We start from the raw sequence: 13,934 nt of genomic DNA, 5'->3' as shown, positions 1-13,934 counted from the left end.
GGTAAATATTTAAGTCACTGAGTCTTTGACTCAGTAAGTGCTAGTAAATCCTAAACCATCTCTCCAATCCCTAGAATTATTATTTTGTTTTAATTCCAATTAGCTTTTTAATCACATATCTTATGATGTTGCCCTTCCCAACTCCTCCCAGATCCTTTAGGCCTCCCTACTCACCTAATGCCACACACTTGTCTGTTCTCTCATTCACAAACAAGTAAACATTTTATTTGATCTGAAAAGAGACCAGAATATACCTTTAATCCCAACAGAGGCAGGCAGATCCTTGGTTCTGAGGCCACCCTGGTCTACTGAGCAAGTTCCAGAACACCCAAGGCTCCACAGAAAATCCTATCTCAAAAAAAATGCATCTAAAAAGAATAAGATTTAAAAACAAACAAACAAAAAAAAGCAAACAATTGAATAGGAAAAAACAAACAAAACCAACCAACCAAACAAACAAACAAATGAACCTAAGAAAAAGAAATGCATAGTGACAGAGACACCAACAGAATGGAGTAATGTCACATGACTTTAGCGTCAGATGACTCTAGTGTCACATGACTCTAGTTAAAAGTTGGTCCATTGCTCTTTGCTATTCTCTTGCTCAGTCATTTAGTAACTTGATTAGGCCTTCAGATAAACTCCCATTACTATAGCTTTGTCATCTATCATTTTTAAGGGCAGTTATGCATTATGATGGAAAACTTTTACTGAGTTCTCATTTGTTTCTCTCTTTACCTGCCTAGCAAAGGAACTCGGGCTGATGCTCTGACCACTGGGGAAGTCAGAATGTGATGATTCATAGTCTAACTGACTGTTTATGAAACATGGGCAAGGTTTGAGTACTCCTCCATGACAATTCGTGCTTGGGATGCTCTTTTGGGATCCCACCTACCATGTTATAAGCAGCTCAAGTCATACACTATTACCAGGTGGAAGAGAAGTGGAAGAATGTGACGGTATAAAGAACATACATGGTATGCACTCACTGATAAGTGGACATTAGGGAAATAGCTCAGAATACCCACAACTCACAGACCATATGAATCTCAAGAAGAAGACCAAAGTGTGGATGATTGAGTCCTACTTAGAAGTTGAAACAAAATAATGACAGGAGGTAGATAGAGTAAGGGAGGGATTAGGGAGAGAGAAGGAAGGGGAGGAAAAATGGGGACAGGATCAGGTGTGGGAGGAGACATGAGAGAAGTTCAGAGAGTCATGAAATTGAATGGAAGTGTCCAGCAGTAGGGGTTAGGGAACACAGGGTAGTCACTAGAAAGTCCCAGATGCCATGAAACCAAGAGGTTCCCAGGACCCAATAAGAATGACACTAGCTGGAATACCCAACAAAGGGGAGCGAGAACCTGTAGAGACCATATCCAGAGGTTAGGCAAGGACCGCCCCCCCCCCCCCGTGGTTGAGGGGTGGGGCCACTAAACTATCTTAAAAATATTACCACAGAATTATTTCTGCCTAACGGAAATACAGAGTGGAGCAGAGACTGAAGAAAAGGCCATACAGATACTACTCACCTAGGAATCCATTCCATCTGTAGACACCAAACCCAGACAATATTGCTGATGCCAAGAAGTGCTTGCTGACAGGAGCCCGGCATGACTGTCTCCTAAAAGGCTCTGCTAGAGCCTGACCAATACAGATGAGGATGCTTGCAGCCAATCATCAGACTCAGCACAGGGACCCCAACGGAAGAGTTAGAGAAAGGACTAAAGGATCTGAGGGGGTTTGCAACCCCATAGGAAGAACAACAGTATCAACCAACTGGATCCCCCAGAGCTTCCAGGGAGTAAACCGCCAACTAATGAGTACACGTGGAGGGACCCATGGCTCCAGCTGCTTATGTAGCAGAGGATAGCCTTATCTGGCATCAATGGGAGGAGAGGTCCCTGGTCCAGTCGGAAGTTTGATGCCCCAGAGTAGAGGAATGCTAAGGAGGTGAAGCAGGAGTGGCAGGTGGGTAGGGAAGCATCCTCATAGAAGCAGGAGGGAGGGGGGTTTACTGAGGGGAAACAGGAAAGGGGGATAACATTCGAAATGTAAATAAATAAAATACCACGCCCCCCCCCCCAAATAAGATTTCCTCTCTCAGATGGTTCTGGTAAGTAGCAGCCCCTACCTGCTGCTAACCATCATCACGAAGGTTACTCTAAACATTGTTTCGTGAGGCAGAAGAAACCAGTCCAGAACAGGGAAAACAAAATCAGGAAAACAAGATAATTACTTTTAAGTCACAAAAGTTACTTTTTAGAGAGATGTGAGAAACAAACCTGTTTACTTAATCCAAATGGCTGAACAGCCTCTTTCCTTCTATTTTTCCATTGTTACTCAAGGTCAAACTGCCTTCTTCCACGTGTTCCTGGAGTTATTGGCCTGTAATCACATAAGGATGTGATTACCTGAAGCTGTTATATGACTCACAAGAGAAGAAACCACACAGAACTGACCAGCTATAAGGCAAATGTTTCTTAAAGCTGTTAGCAGTAGTACTAATATTTATTTTAAACAAGCCTCTCCATGTTTACAGAGGCATTACATATATCTGCTTTAATCAATAAGAATAATAATTTAGGAGTTTTTTGGAAAATTAACCTAAAATCTTTATTTTTAGTGCTTTTCTTGCCCCTTGTTTTTGAGGATTGACATAACTTTGTTACAGAGTTACAGAATTATAAATGAGTAAGAACAGCCTAAGAAAACAGAATAATTATATAAATAATGTTTACTAAGTGGGATTTTTGAAAATAATAGTCTGGAAACATACTGTAATCTCAGGTGAACACAATATGAGTACCATCTAGGAGAATGCAGAGATTACTTAGCAGTTATGACCACTTGCAGGTTCAATTCCCAGCACCTATATGATAGTTAACAGCTATCCATAAGTTCAGTTCTGGGGGATCTGATACCAGGCATACATTTGGTTCACTGACATACTACTTGCACACCCCCCACCCTCCCCATATATATGACATGTAAATGTTACAAAACATTTGTAAGATATATATATATATATATATATATATATATATATATATAAAGCGTTTTAAAATATACATTAAAATAAATGTTCTTCTAGTGTCTACCTTGTCTTTTGTGAGTGCTTGGCCAGGAGACAAATAATGAGACATACTCACTGTTGACAATTTTAATCTGTGACTGAATAGTGTATGCAGGTTCTTCTACCAACATTTAAATGGTGACATGTCACCCAATTCCACATCCCGGGACTGGCAGACAATTCTGTGTATTGCTATATCAGATTCAGGAGTCTTGATAAGGAATAAAAGAAGAGATATTGCTTAAAAATGTTGTTTTTATTATTTAATTGCAAAGCACTTTTACTCCCCTCCAGGTCATTTATCAGTAACTTGTGTCCAAAAGTGAAAAAAAAAAAATCCAATAAAACTAAATAGTTCTCCAAACAGCATTTCGTGAGGGTTAATTTATTCCAAAACAACTCTCCCTTAGTACATGGCTTCCAGGCCTTCAAATTCTGTTCTAGAACTCCTTTAACTCAGAAGAACAGGATTTGAAAATTACGCAGAACCAGTAAGAGTGTGTATGTGAGTGGTTTGGAAGCAGTGATAAAACCCTATTCCCTCTGCACCTTCAAACTACACTTGTGTAAAATGTAAAGCAAACTATTTTTACTTACAGAAAGCACACGTTCAAAATATGTATTCAGTGTGTTTTGAAACTTTCCTGAGATGGCAAGTCATCCACAGAGAACAAGTGCTTACAACATAAAGCTTTATTTGCATAGCTGTACAGCCAACCTTTATTGTTCCAGTCCGTTTTGTTTTGAATGAATAACCTACACAGTTTAAGGGTTAACTCTCCAAGACTAAATCTGAGTCTTGAGAGACTTGAGCTCCCCTGGATAGAGAAGACTAGGCCAAGAGAAAAAAGGTGGGGGAAGGGGGAGGGAAATGAGAGAGAGAGAGGGAGGAAGGGAAAAAAGAGGATAAAGGAGAAGGGCCATCTGGAGTGAGGTCTCTATATTTCAAGCATATGGGCATCACCCTCTAGACTGTAACCAGGAGGTGAGCATGGTGTTTTGGGAGGCTCTGGATAGCCTGACGCTCCTGGGGCATGGCATGCCCATCCATCACCTTACTTAAGTTCACACTGGGAGTTAGATGCTCTGAATCCTGAGCCAGGCAAGCACACAGGTTCCTTAGAGAGGCCACAGGTTCTCCTGTGTGTGTTGGCTCCGTTTTCTACGGGGAGGGAAGGGTCCCATCTGCTGGAGACTTATCTCAGTTCTAAGGTTTCTGGATAACCAGGGAGAGGTGTGTGAGCTCAGCGAGGGACCAGAAGACCTCTCAGCTATCAGCTATGGGAGGTGCAGGCATGGTAGGGCGGAGAAGCATCAGTTAGTGATGCCAAATCTAAACCTGGGCCCCAGGTGCTGGCCGACTCCAGCTGAGCTGCCTCTGCTCTCCACAGTGTTGTCTGGAAGCTGCGGCTAACAACGCTGTCCACGCGTGGGAATCCTCTTTCTCCTTCCATGCTACGTACCTGGCTTGAGCTGTAGGTTCTGGGGAAACCCTCCTCTCAGGGACTAGTCCAGACTGGGTTGCCTCTGCTCGCTGTCGCTGCCGCGCCATCCTCGCTGCGATCCCATCAGGACCACGGAGGAATTCTTCCATTGCCCTCCCGCTCAGGACGACTTGTACTCCGGAATTTCTGGCCTGGCGCCTTTTGGGTGAGCTCAGAGACGAACCAGTCTCCCTGCCGGTTCGAGATTACCCGAGAAGAGAGGATCCGATTGTCCCGGAGCTGCAAGTCGATTTCTCTGTCCCCGCCTTCTCCCTAGCCTCTGGGTTTGTTTATGTAGTATCTGGCAGCCGCGAGGCAGTGGCCACAATCTTCCGGGCCGAGGTTCGCCCTCCCCTCCCGGCCTCTAGGCTCCCGCACGTGGTAGGCACCAGTATCGTCGCCAGCAGGCAGGAGACAGCCAGCGGGAGGCGGACCCCCGGGTGCCAGCTCCACGCGCGTTCTCGCCGTCCTCACTCATCCTCCGCGCGCCCTCTCCCACTTGCCTGTAAAGCCTGGTCACACTTGACATTCTCGCCGCCTGCCATCCGTCCCTTGCCGTGAAGTGGAGATCAGAAATACTGCCCTGGGGGTGCTGGTGATGCTTCGCTGGGTTCGTTCAGTTGCTGGAAAAGAATGGTAACATGAACAGTGGAGCGTGAGAGCGTCGGCAGAGGAAGGGGGCGAGATCGATGGGTAGAGAGCACACTTCTCTGAGGCTCTCATTCCCAGGACTGCACGAGGAGGAAGGGACGTCTTTGCGCCTGCACTTCCTGGCTGGACTCCGCTGACATCTGTAGCCTCCTTCTAGCCAGGTTCCCAGGTCGCCTAGATGCTGCCTGCAGAGGAGTGTTCTGACAGCGCATGAAGATCCAGGAGTTTGTGAACCCCTATCCAAACATAGTTCTGACCTGGTTTATGGTGTCCCTGGATCCTGCCTGACAAGCTGGCTCCCAAGGGAGTTGAACTTGAGTTCAGGTGGGTTATCCCAAAGCAAGCAAAGAAAAAGCTGTTCGGGGAAGATAAGGAAGGTGATGTGCCAATGTCAAAAGCGGACACTTTTCTTCCAGACACTTGACTGGACCAAGCCACTCCCTCCCATTCAGTTCTCGCTTTTCATCTCCGACTCGACATCCCGGACCTCCCACACTAAGGGCGGGGGATGGTGGGCAAACAGCGACAAACACCTCCTATTTACTGATAGATCTAGCATGCTCTTGACTTCCTCATAACTTACCATTATTCTATGAAACGATCGTATTTACTCCACTGCTTTATATTAATGGAGGTCAATAGATTTAATGATTTCCTCAGTTGACTCGTTTATTTCTAAGCCAATAGATAATGCCTTCGTCATAGTTTTCTGGGGGAAAGTAACTGTGCGTTTGTTCTGCAGATGGCCAACTCCCTCTGAACCCTGCAGATTGGTGCTGAGCACACAACAAAACTTTTTCTGCTTCCCCTCAGTTTCTGGTGCTTCCCAGGAAAGAGGAAAAGACTTTGGCATTAAACTCAAGAAGCAGTCTGGGAGACATCTCTAACTTTTCTCCATTGTTATCCTTTGCAATGAAGAGGAAACAGAAGAGGTTTCTGCAAATGACTTTGTTATTCACTGTGGCTTTAATTTTCCTGCCCAACATTGGTCTGTGGTCTTTGTACAAGGATAAACACCTGGTGAAATCTGCAGAACCCGCGGAGCATCAGGTAAGTACCAGTCAGGGCAAGGGGAGCAGGAGAATGGGTTGGGTATGCACTGCTTGGGGGCACATAGAGAAAAGGTATGCGGAATTTCTCCCAAGTCCTCATAGAACTGAAGACAGAGACTTGGTGGACTTTGGGCTTGGAGAAGGTCCTGGTTTGCAGCTAATGACACGGTGAATGGAACATAAAATGAGAAAGAATCCAAGGTCAAGAAGAGAAGGTACATACTCTTCCAATTGGTCAGTGATTGATTTTTGACTTGAAGGGGATGGGGTGGGAGGGAGTCAGAAGTGCTTTGGTTCAAGTTCAGTTACAGAGATTGGTTTCTGCCTTCTGACTTGTGTGCGTGTCTATATTAAGTGAATCTGGCCAACTAAGTTATTCAGATTTTAAAGTGGTTTTCCAAAATCAATCATATATATATATATATATATATATATATATATATATATATANACACACACACACACACACACACATATATATATATATATATATATATATATATATATATATATATGCTCAGCAAAAGATTCTTATCCTGTAGAAACTTGACCTTTGTCTTTTGTCTCATCTCTTCCTAATGTGGTCTGGTAGGTTGCAGAGACAACTATTAACATATATGCAATCCCCCACCTCCAACATTTGATAACTTTGTTGCTAAAAGCTTTCCCTCATGTGCTAAACAGCAGACTGTGTGACATTTTGCTTCCCTTCTACTTAGCATGTAACTATTAGTATGCATATGTTTGCAGTATGAGTTAATCCTGTGCCTAAGTAACTTTCATAGAGAATAAGGATACCAACTATCCTTCACAAAATGCTGATGAAAAACAGTATTGTTGGTTTTCTGCTGGTTAGCAAATACAGCATGGATTTTTTAAAAAAAAAAAAAAAAAACAAGGGATTACAGAATACTTCATGAAAACAATATACTTCTCTATTCAGTACCAAGGATTTCCTTGTAATATTAATATGCTTAATTTCATGGGTCATCCACCTGTGTATTCTATGTACTTTTCTCACATAGAAGGGACTAAGTAATCCACTTCTAGACAGCAGCAATGTGAATTGATAGCAATTGAATATTTTTACCTGTACTTAACAGAGTTAAGAGTTTGCATTTATACAGTGAAAGTTGTAAATTATATGGAGGACGTCTGATTTTTTTTTCATTATAAGAACCCATCTTCAGTATCTTAACTATAAATAAACTGAATGCTCTGGATTTTTAGTGATTGGAATTTTGAAAAACAATGCTGGAATACTTTCATTTGAGTTGATCTTGATCATGCTTCCTAGATGAAATTTAACTTCAGACTTAAGTATTATGGGTTTCGTCATTCTAAAATATTCAGAGGAGATACCAGCTTTGTATGTGAACTTGCTACCACATATTGATCACATATTTTTCCCAATCTTTTATTCAAAGAAGAATAATGTTAATAGTAGTCATCAGTGTATTACTATCAAAATTTCAATCAAATTAGGAAAATAAAAGAAAATATTTCATGTTATTATTTACTAATTAGTAATACAATCTGAAGAAATTTCTGGGATAGTTAACATGAACTGTTAATTAATTAATCTAATTAATGAGATTGTAACAACTTAAAGGTTGGCTATTGATTTTGAGGCTTAATGAGAAAGTTGTTTTGTCTATTAGCATAAAAAGTTACTTTTTAACTGTGACTAATGCCAAACTCCAGAGAAGTTTCTCTGATTTTGACTCTTGTGACATGAAACCAATCCTTAGTTTTCAGTAATAAAATGTCGGGGCTGGGAGGTCTGAGTGGCAGAAAAGCAGTTACTTGTTCTTTCTGAAAAATTCTTGCAGCATAGAAAAATAATGTGGATAGTAGTGATGGAAATAGTACAAATGAAAATGCAAGAGAAAAGTTCTGAAAAGAAAACTTATGGAAGAAAAGACACTGATGAGATTTTGATGAATATTCTTACTTAATTTAATACCTCAAGCCAAATAACAGTTTCACAGTTTTCAATTTTTTACAGATTAAAAGGGAATTGATATGAAACTTTTATGTCATTATGTAATTTTTGATGAGTAAAAGTTAAACTATTAGTAAATGTGACTGAATAAAATGCAACTTGTGATAACATCCATATATATATATATATATATATATATATATATATATAAAATGATGTGATATTAGGGTGTACTAGCTTGCTAATGTGTCTCTATTTAAACATTAGTGATTTATATACTATAGGCTGTATAACAGGATTTCAATGTGGCATGTGATATGTTATTTAAATTCAGCAATTCATTTTCAAAAGCCTTTTTATTTCCCTCAGAAATCATGGGTTACTATGTTTATCTTAACGCTGCAAAATGCTGAGGATGGGAATCATATCCAACTGCAAGGACCGGCAGCAATCAGGACCGCAGTTATTCAGAACATGTCACATGCTGACACAAGCCGGTCTATTTTCTCAGCTGTGTGTGTGCAACAACCAGTGGTTCTTGTTCAGAACATTCGACCACCCTGCACAGGTTATAGTAAAGCAAGTACTACATTAAGTGGCAAGATCCTAGCTCAAGTTCAGACAGTTAGAAACCATCAATACATGCGAGCCTTGCCCAAATATCCAGGTTCATTTTACTTTTTCTTTTATCTTTTTTCTTTTTTATTGCCAGATTTCAACACATGTAGTCTTTCTAACTAGTATCTAAATTGTATTTATTTTGCAATGCAAGATGAATTTAAAGAGGGCAATGTATAGGGCACAGGAGAAAACTACTTTCGTACTTTTGAACTTAATATTTAACTATTTTGAAATTATACTGTATTATCACAAATTGTTTACATTAATAGTAGTTTTACATTAAATATAGTATTTATAATGATTCTGCATATTGCCAAAAAAGTAACAAACTACATAAGAATTCCCAAGTTATTCTTCTAAATGCTTTTGTAGCTTTCCTCATTTTGTTATAAATCCAAAGAAGATTCATAAAATAATATTATTAATACAATGCAAGCAGGTGGATATTACAAGGTTGAAGTTAAATATTTAAAATAATTCTTTAGAAGTTTTTTAGGATTAAAGATTTTGATTTACATGCTATTACAGTATTATGATTATATGATACTTTACTTAAATTATTTACTCATTTGTTCTTACTGAAAAGTGTATCTGTTATTTTACTTAAACAGTATGTCTATATAGTACAATAAATAATGGTTTATTGATTGTAAAATATGGTTTTTAGATTGTAATGATAGGTATGTGATTATTGGGTGATAAATCTTAATTTTATTTTTCTTTTTAAATATGTGAAATGTTACTGTCTTAAGGTAAAATTGTATCAATCTCTCTTACAACCATGGGTCATAGGTGGAGTGAAATGGTGATATATAGGAAAATGAAACAATTTAGAGTTAACTACTGCCCCTCATAAAATTATACATATTTTCCATATTATTTACTCAAGTGAATATGGGGAGGCTGCCCTAAACTTTTTTATTTCTTAAAATATTCAGCACATTAATCAGCTTAAAATAAGTAAAAAACAAGAGTTCCAAAAAAAATAATGCAAGGCTGTTTACAACATGAAAAGACTTCCACAATTTTGTAGTTATAAAAAAAAAAAAGATGTAAAATCCATACATTTTAAAGCACTGATTTCTGAGAACTGTTGAGAATGTATAATTTCTAGAAATGAGTTTATAAAAGATAACAGAAAAAAAACAATACAACAAAAATCCCCCAACTAGACCGTCTATGTCATTTGATCACGTGGGTTTCCTTATTTTTATTTAACTAATTTCAGAATTTATCTTCATATCAAAGCTTTGCCATGTTTGACATAGAATGATTTGTATAAAGTCCTAGGAGATTCCCACTGTGGATATGGAACTTTGGTGGGACAGTCTTCTGTTTTCTATGTGACTATGTGACTCTGTCACATATGACTATGCCTATCATAAGTCTTACATCAGTTCCCTCCACAAAATATCTTCTCTTGAAAGAGAGAGTTAAATACCTTCAACATGTTCCAGCTCATCCAATGTCAATAATTTCCTCATTTTAGGGTTAGTCTTCCTTTTGGTAGGGATCATTATTTTCTTCAACTGAGTAAGTTTATTTATATTTCTTTAATTTAAATACAACAGATAATTGATACCCAGTATATGAGAAACTGTTTCATGCTTTGTTATGTTAATTACTAAAAACAAAATGTTTGTTCCTTCCCATCAAACTCTTTAGATATTAGAAACGCTATAGATCATAATAATTAATAGTTTTCACTATGTACCAGGGTAGTCCACTCTCAACCTGATATAGACAGAATGATGCATTCATTAGATCCAAGCTGTTTTTAATTAGCGGTAATGTTGATTTTAAATTCAAGTTGGTAAGGTTGTTATTTTTTTTAATTTATGGAAAATTCATTCAGAATCACTGTAGGATGGCAACACAGATACCACTGTAACAAGAATTTTAATTATTCCCTGTGACACAGAGGATCAGTATATGATGAATTCATCACATTTCCCTATGGGAGGTCATGTGAAGCACTGTGTTTTGCTACCAATTGTATCCACAAGAGAGAGAGAGAGAGAGAGAGAGAGAGAGAGAGAGAGAGAGAGAGAGAGAGAGAGAGAGAGAGAGGGAGGGAGGGAGGGAGGGAGGAAGGAAGGAAGGAAGGAAGGAAGGAAGGAAGGAAAGAAGGAAAAAAAAGAAAGAAAAAAGGAAGGTTCTTCTCTTCTCATTTCTAAGTTACACATGTTTATGCCGAATCAATTATTCTCTCTCAAATAAATGATTACTGTAATAGGAACTGAATCAAGCTGTAATGTACAGGGAAACATGAGAAAGGCCGAGGAATTTAAGCTGTATGCAGAAGCATGTTGATTAAATTGTCAGGAGTAGCCCTGACAACATTTAAGAAATCTTCATCTCTTGTCTCTTCCTAAGTATGTTATGCCAATGAGAACCATCAAGGGGACATCTAGACTCATCTCACAACAGAAGCTAAGAATTAAAGTAAGAAAAAGGAATGCCCTCACCTTAAAGCATTTGGAATGAAATATGGGAACAATTGGGTTGCAATGTTCTTTTTATTGCTTGGCTTACTGGATGGTCAAAGATTGAGAAAAGGATAATGAGCATTCTTGATGCTTCATTAGAGACTGAAGTTGTGCTCTTCGCATTTCTGTGCGTGGTTTCACAGTACTCACGTAGAACTAAACATATATGGAACATTAAGAGGATTTCAGTAAGGAGAAAAATAATCCATTAGTAACCAGTCCTTTGCAGTCCTTACAAGCTCTACTGCCACACCGTCAATCTGTGGATTCCAAGATGGTCCCAGCGTGGAACTGAATTGTTACGCTTAAATGGCAGCAGGAAAGATCAAATAAAAAGTGTGTAAATGATGGAGAACATGCAGGAGATAAGTTTATTTAAAGTTTACAAGCAGATAAAACATCTGCAGAAGAAGAATCCATTCCCTTCACCACTCTCTGTTAATACAGTAATGTCTATTTCATTCACAAGGGGGTAGAAGTGAAAGGATTAGACGAATAAAAGTGCATTGAGTTTTACTCCCAGTATTATTGATGAAGAAAGAGAGCTGGATTAGCAATATGTCAATTGACACTTATGGTCTCACTATGAAAATTTGCATATGACAAACTATTTCCTTTTCTACCACATATTGCCTAGTGGAGTTTCTTGCTTTTCCATTGCTTTCAACCCACAATGGGCTGTTCATCAAATCTGAAATGCCATTCAATTATTGATAATGTAATTTTAGGACATTGTAAGAACAAAACAGCAAAAGCATTTGTCTCTGGAAATGTGTGCATCCAGCTAAAAAGAAAATCACAAAAGGATTAGGATGATAGAGGCTGTACAGATTACATAGAGAGAAAAATTAAAGACTTAATATGATTAATATAGTTGTGGTGGCGCACGCCTTTAATCCCAGCACTCGGGAGGCAGAGGCAGGTGGATTTTTGAGTTCAAGGCCAGCCTGGTCTACAAAGTGAGTTCCAGGGCAGCCAGAGCTATACTGAGAAACCCTGTCTCGAAAAACAAAACAAAATAAATATAGTTGTGGTTTCCGTAGAGTGGGCTGGTAGCGACAAACTCTTGTAAGCAGTGTTGGTATCACAATGAGAACCAGGAAGGCCGATTTCAATCATTTCAAGCATCCAAGTACTCATAAAATAGTATTTCAGCTTTTGAATCTAGAAAGCCAGTGGCAATTATTGTAATAATTTTGAATATTTTTATCACATTAAAAGTGACCAAATTGACAAGGCTGTCATTTAAGTTTAAATGAGGTAGGTGTTATTTCCCTTTTATTTTTGACATTTTCCCAGTAGGAAAGTATAAATGAACTTAGAAGGGGAAGTGATAACCATTTTCCTTACAATTTTTGTTCTCTTTTAGCAGGGCATTACATAAGCTTTGAATAAAATTAGGTTAGTTCAAATTCTGATTCCCTAATTTAGTACTTTGTGATATCTGACTCCAGGGATCTTCCACAGACCAACTTTAGTATTAGAACAATGGGTATGATGACCCTTTTCTTGTAGTGACACAGGGAGGATTAAATGCTTAACATATTAAAAAGGATTGAAGGTAGTCACTAAAGGTATATACTGTTGTTATTCATATCGTGGCTATTTATAAGCAACTTTTTCCTTTAGCAAGGTCATTAGTATTTGTATAGAAAAGATTTACAAATGGTTTCCTCTTGTCAAGATGAAATAGAAGAGCAATGTCACCACTGAGGGTTAAATCAGTTAGAGCACAATTGAATCAATAAAGTGGATCTAGAAAATACAAATTTTTCACTGTTTTGACTAAAGTTCAAGAACAGGTAGTTCATATTATATTGTTCAATCACAAAAATGTACTAAACTTCTTTTTGACCTATTGTACTGAAATAATTTTAAAATGAAAGGTGTTTTGTTTTGTTTTGTTTTTTAAAATCGCTCTGATTTCCTTTAAAAACGAAATCACATTGAGGTATCTCTTCCACTTTAATTACTAGTAAGAACCGAAGAACTATGTTTCCAATTCCTCCTTAACTTTTGGTCATAAAATGATTACATCTCTAAATTCAAAAAGGCAATAAAATAAAATAAAATATAAAACTGGTAGAAACCATCAATATTCATAGCTATTTTTATAAAATTATTCCTGTAGATGTAGAGGGTGGGTAAAACCTTCTTCAGTCTGGTAAGCCTTAGCTTTTAAACAGTTAATTTAAAATACATGTGTTATTTATTGCACTAAGAATTTTCTTACATTTAGAATGTGAGAGAATGACAGTGTCTGGACGGAGTAGCAAGATAACCAAGAAAGGTAGCCAGAAGCTTCAACAATCTAAACAAATTACAAAGTGCAAGAGTCAGTGTGAGGTGTGCTCAGATACATCCACGTTCAAAAGTCAGACTCTACCCTTACAAAAATATATCACTCAGCACAAGTGACTTTCTTGAATATTAATTTGATAATTTGGAGACACAAAGATTAGTTCATTCGTTTGGATGTAGTTGAAGAAATTAAATGAAATCCTATGAAAACATTTTTAGATACCTAGAAAATATTTTTTTTTAAGATTTATTTATTTATTATATGTAAGTACACTGTAGCTGTCCTCAGACACACCAGAAGAGGGCGTCAGATCT

The 13,934-nt window shown here is 38.3% G+C and overlaps 2 protein-coding genes across 2 annotated transcripts in view; one reads left to right on the top strand and one right to left on the bottom strand.

Annotated features, from left to right (window-relative positions):
• Positions 1–3,313: 3,313 nt before the first annotated feature.
• On the bottom strand, positions 3,314–5,842 carry LOC110337045. Its single transcript, XM_021219786.1, has 3 exons — positions 5,795–5,842; positions 5,064–5,183; positions 3,314–4,752 (listed from the first exon to the last, which is right to left on the bottom strand). The coding sequence occupies exons 2-3, from the start codon at positions 5,087–5,089 to the stop codon at positions 4,410–4,412; spliced, it is 369 nt and encodes a 122-aa protein (XP_021075445.1). The 5' UTR covers positions 5,090–5,183; positions 5,795–5,842; the 3' UTR covers positions 3,314–4,409.
• Positions 5,169–13,934, top strand: part of Galntl6 (polypeptide N-acetylgalactosaminyltransferase like 6) — a 1,056,791-nt gene continuing 1,048,025 nt past the window's right edge. The window contains exon 1 of the mRNA XM_021218705.2: positions 5,169–6,261. Coding sequence (XP_021074364.1) covers positions 6,124–6,261 — 138 coding nt within the window. The 5' untranslated portion in view covers positions 5,169–6,123. The remainder of the gene's footprint in view (positions 6,262–13,934) is intronic.

This window comes from Mus pahari, chromosome 19 (genome assembly GCF_900095145.1).
Source record: "Mus pahari chromosome 19, PAHARI_EIJ_v1.1, whole genome shotgun sequence".
Lineage (NCBI taxonomy): Eukaryota > Metazoa > Chordata > Mammalia > Rodentia > Muridae > Mus > Mus pahari.
This window is presented reverse-complemented; position numbering and strand designations above follow the sequence as displayed.

Bases quoted from the DNA above. Each gene is read 5' to 3' on its own strand.
- LOC110337045 (XM_021219786.1), bottom strand. From the start codon at position 5,089: ATGTCAAGTGTGACCAGGCTTTACAG. The intron at 4,753-5,063 runs GCAAGTGGGAGA...TCGAACCGGCAG, and splicing joins AGTGTGACCAGGCTTTACAG to GGAGACTGGTTCGTCTCTGA.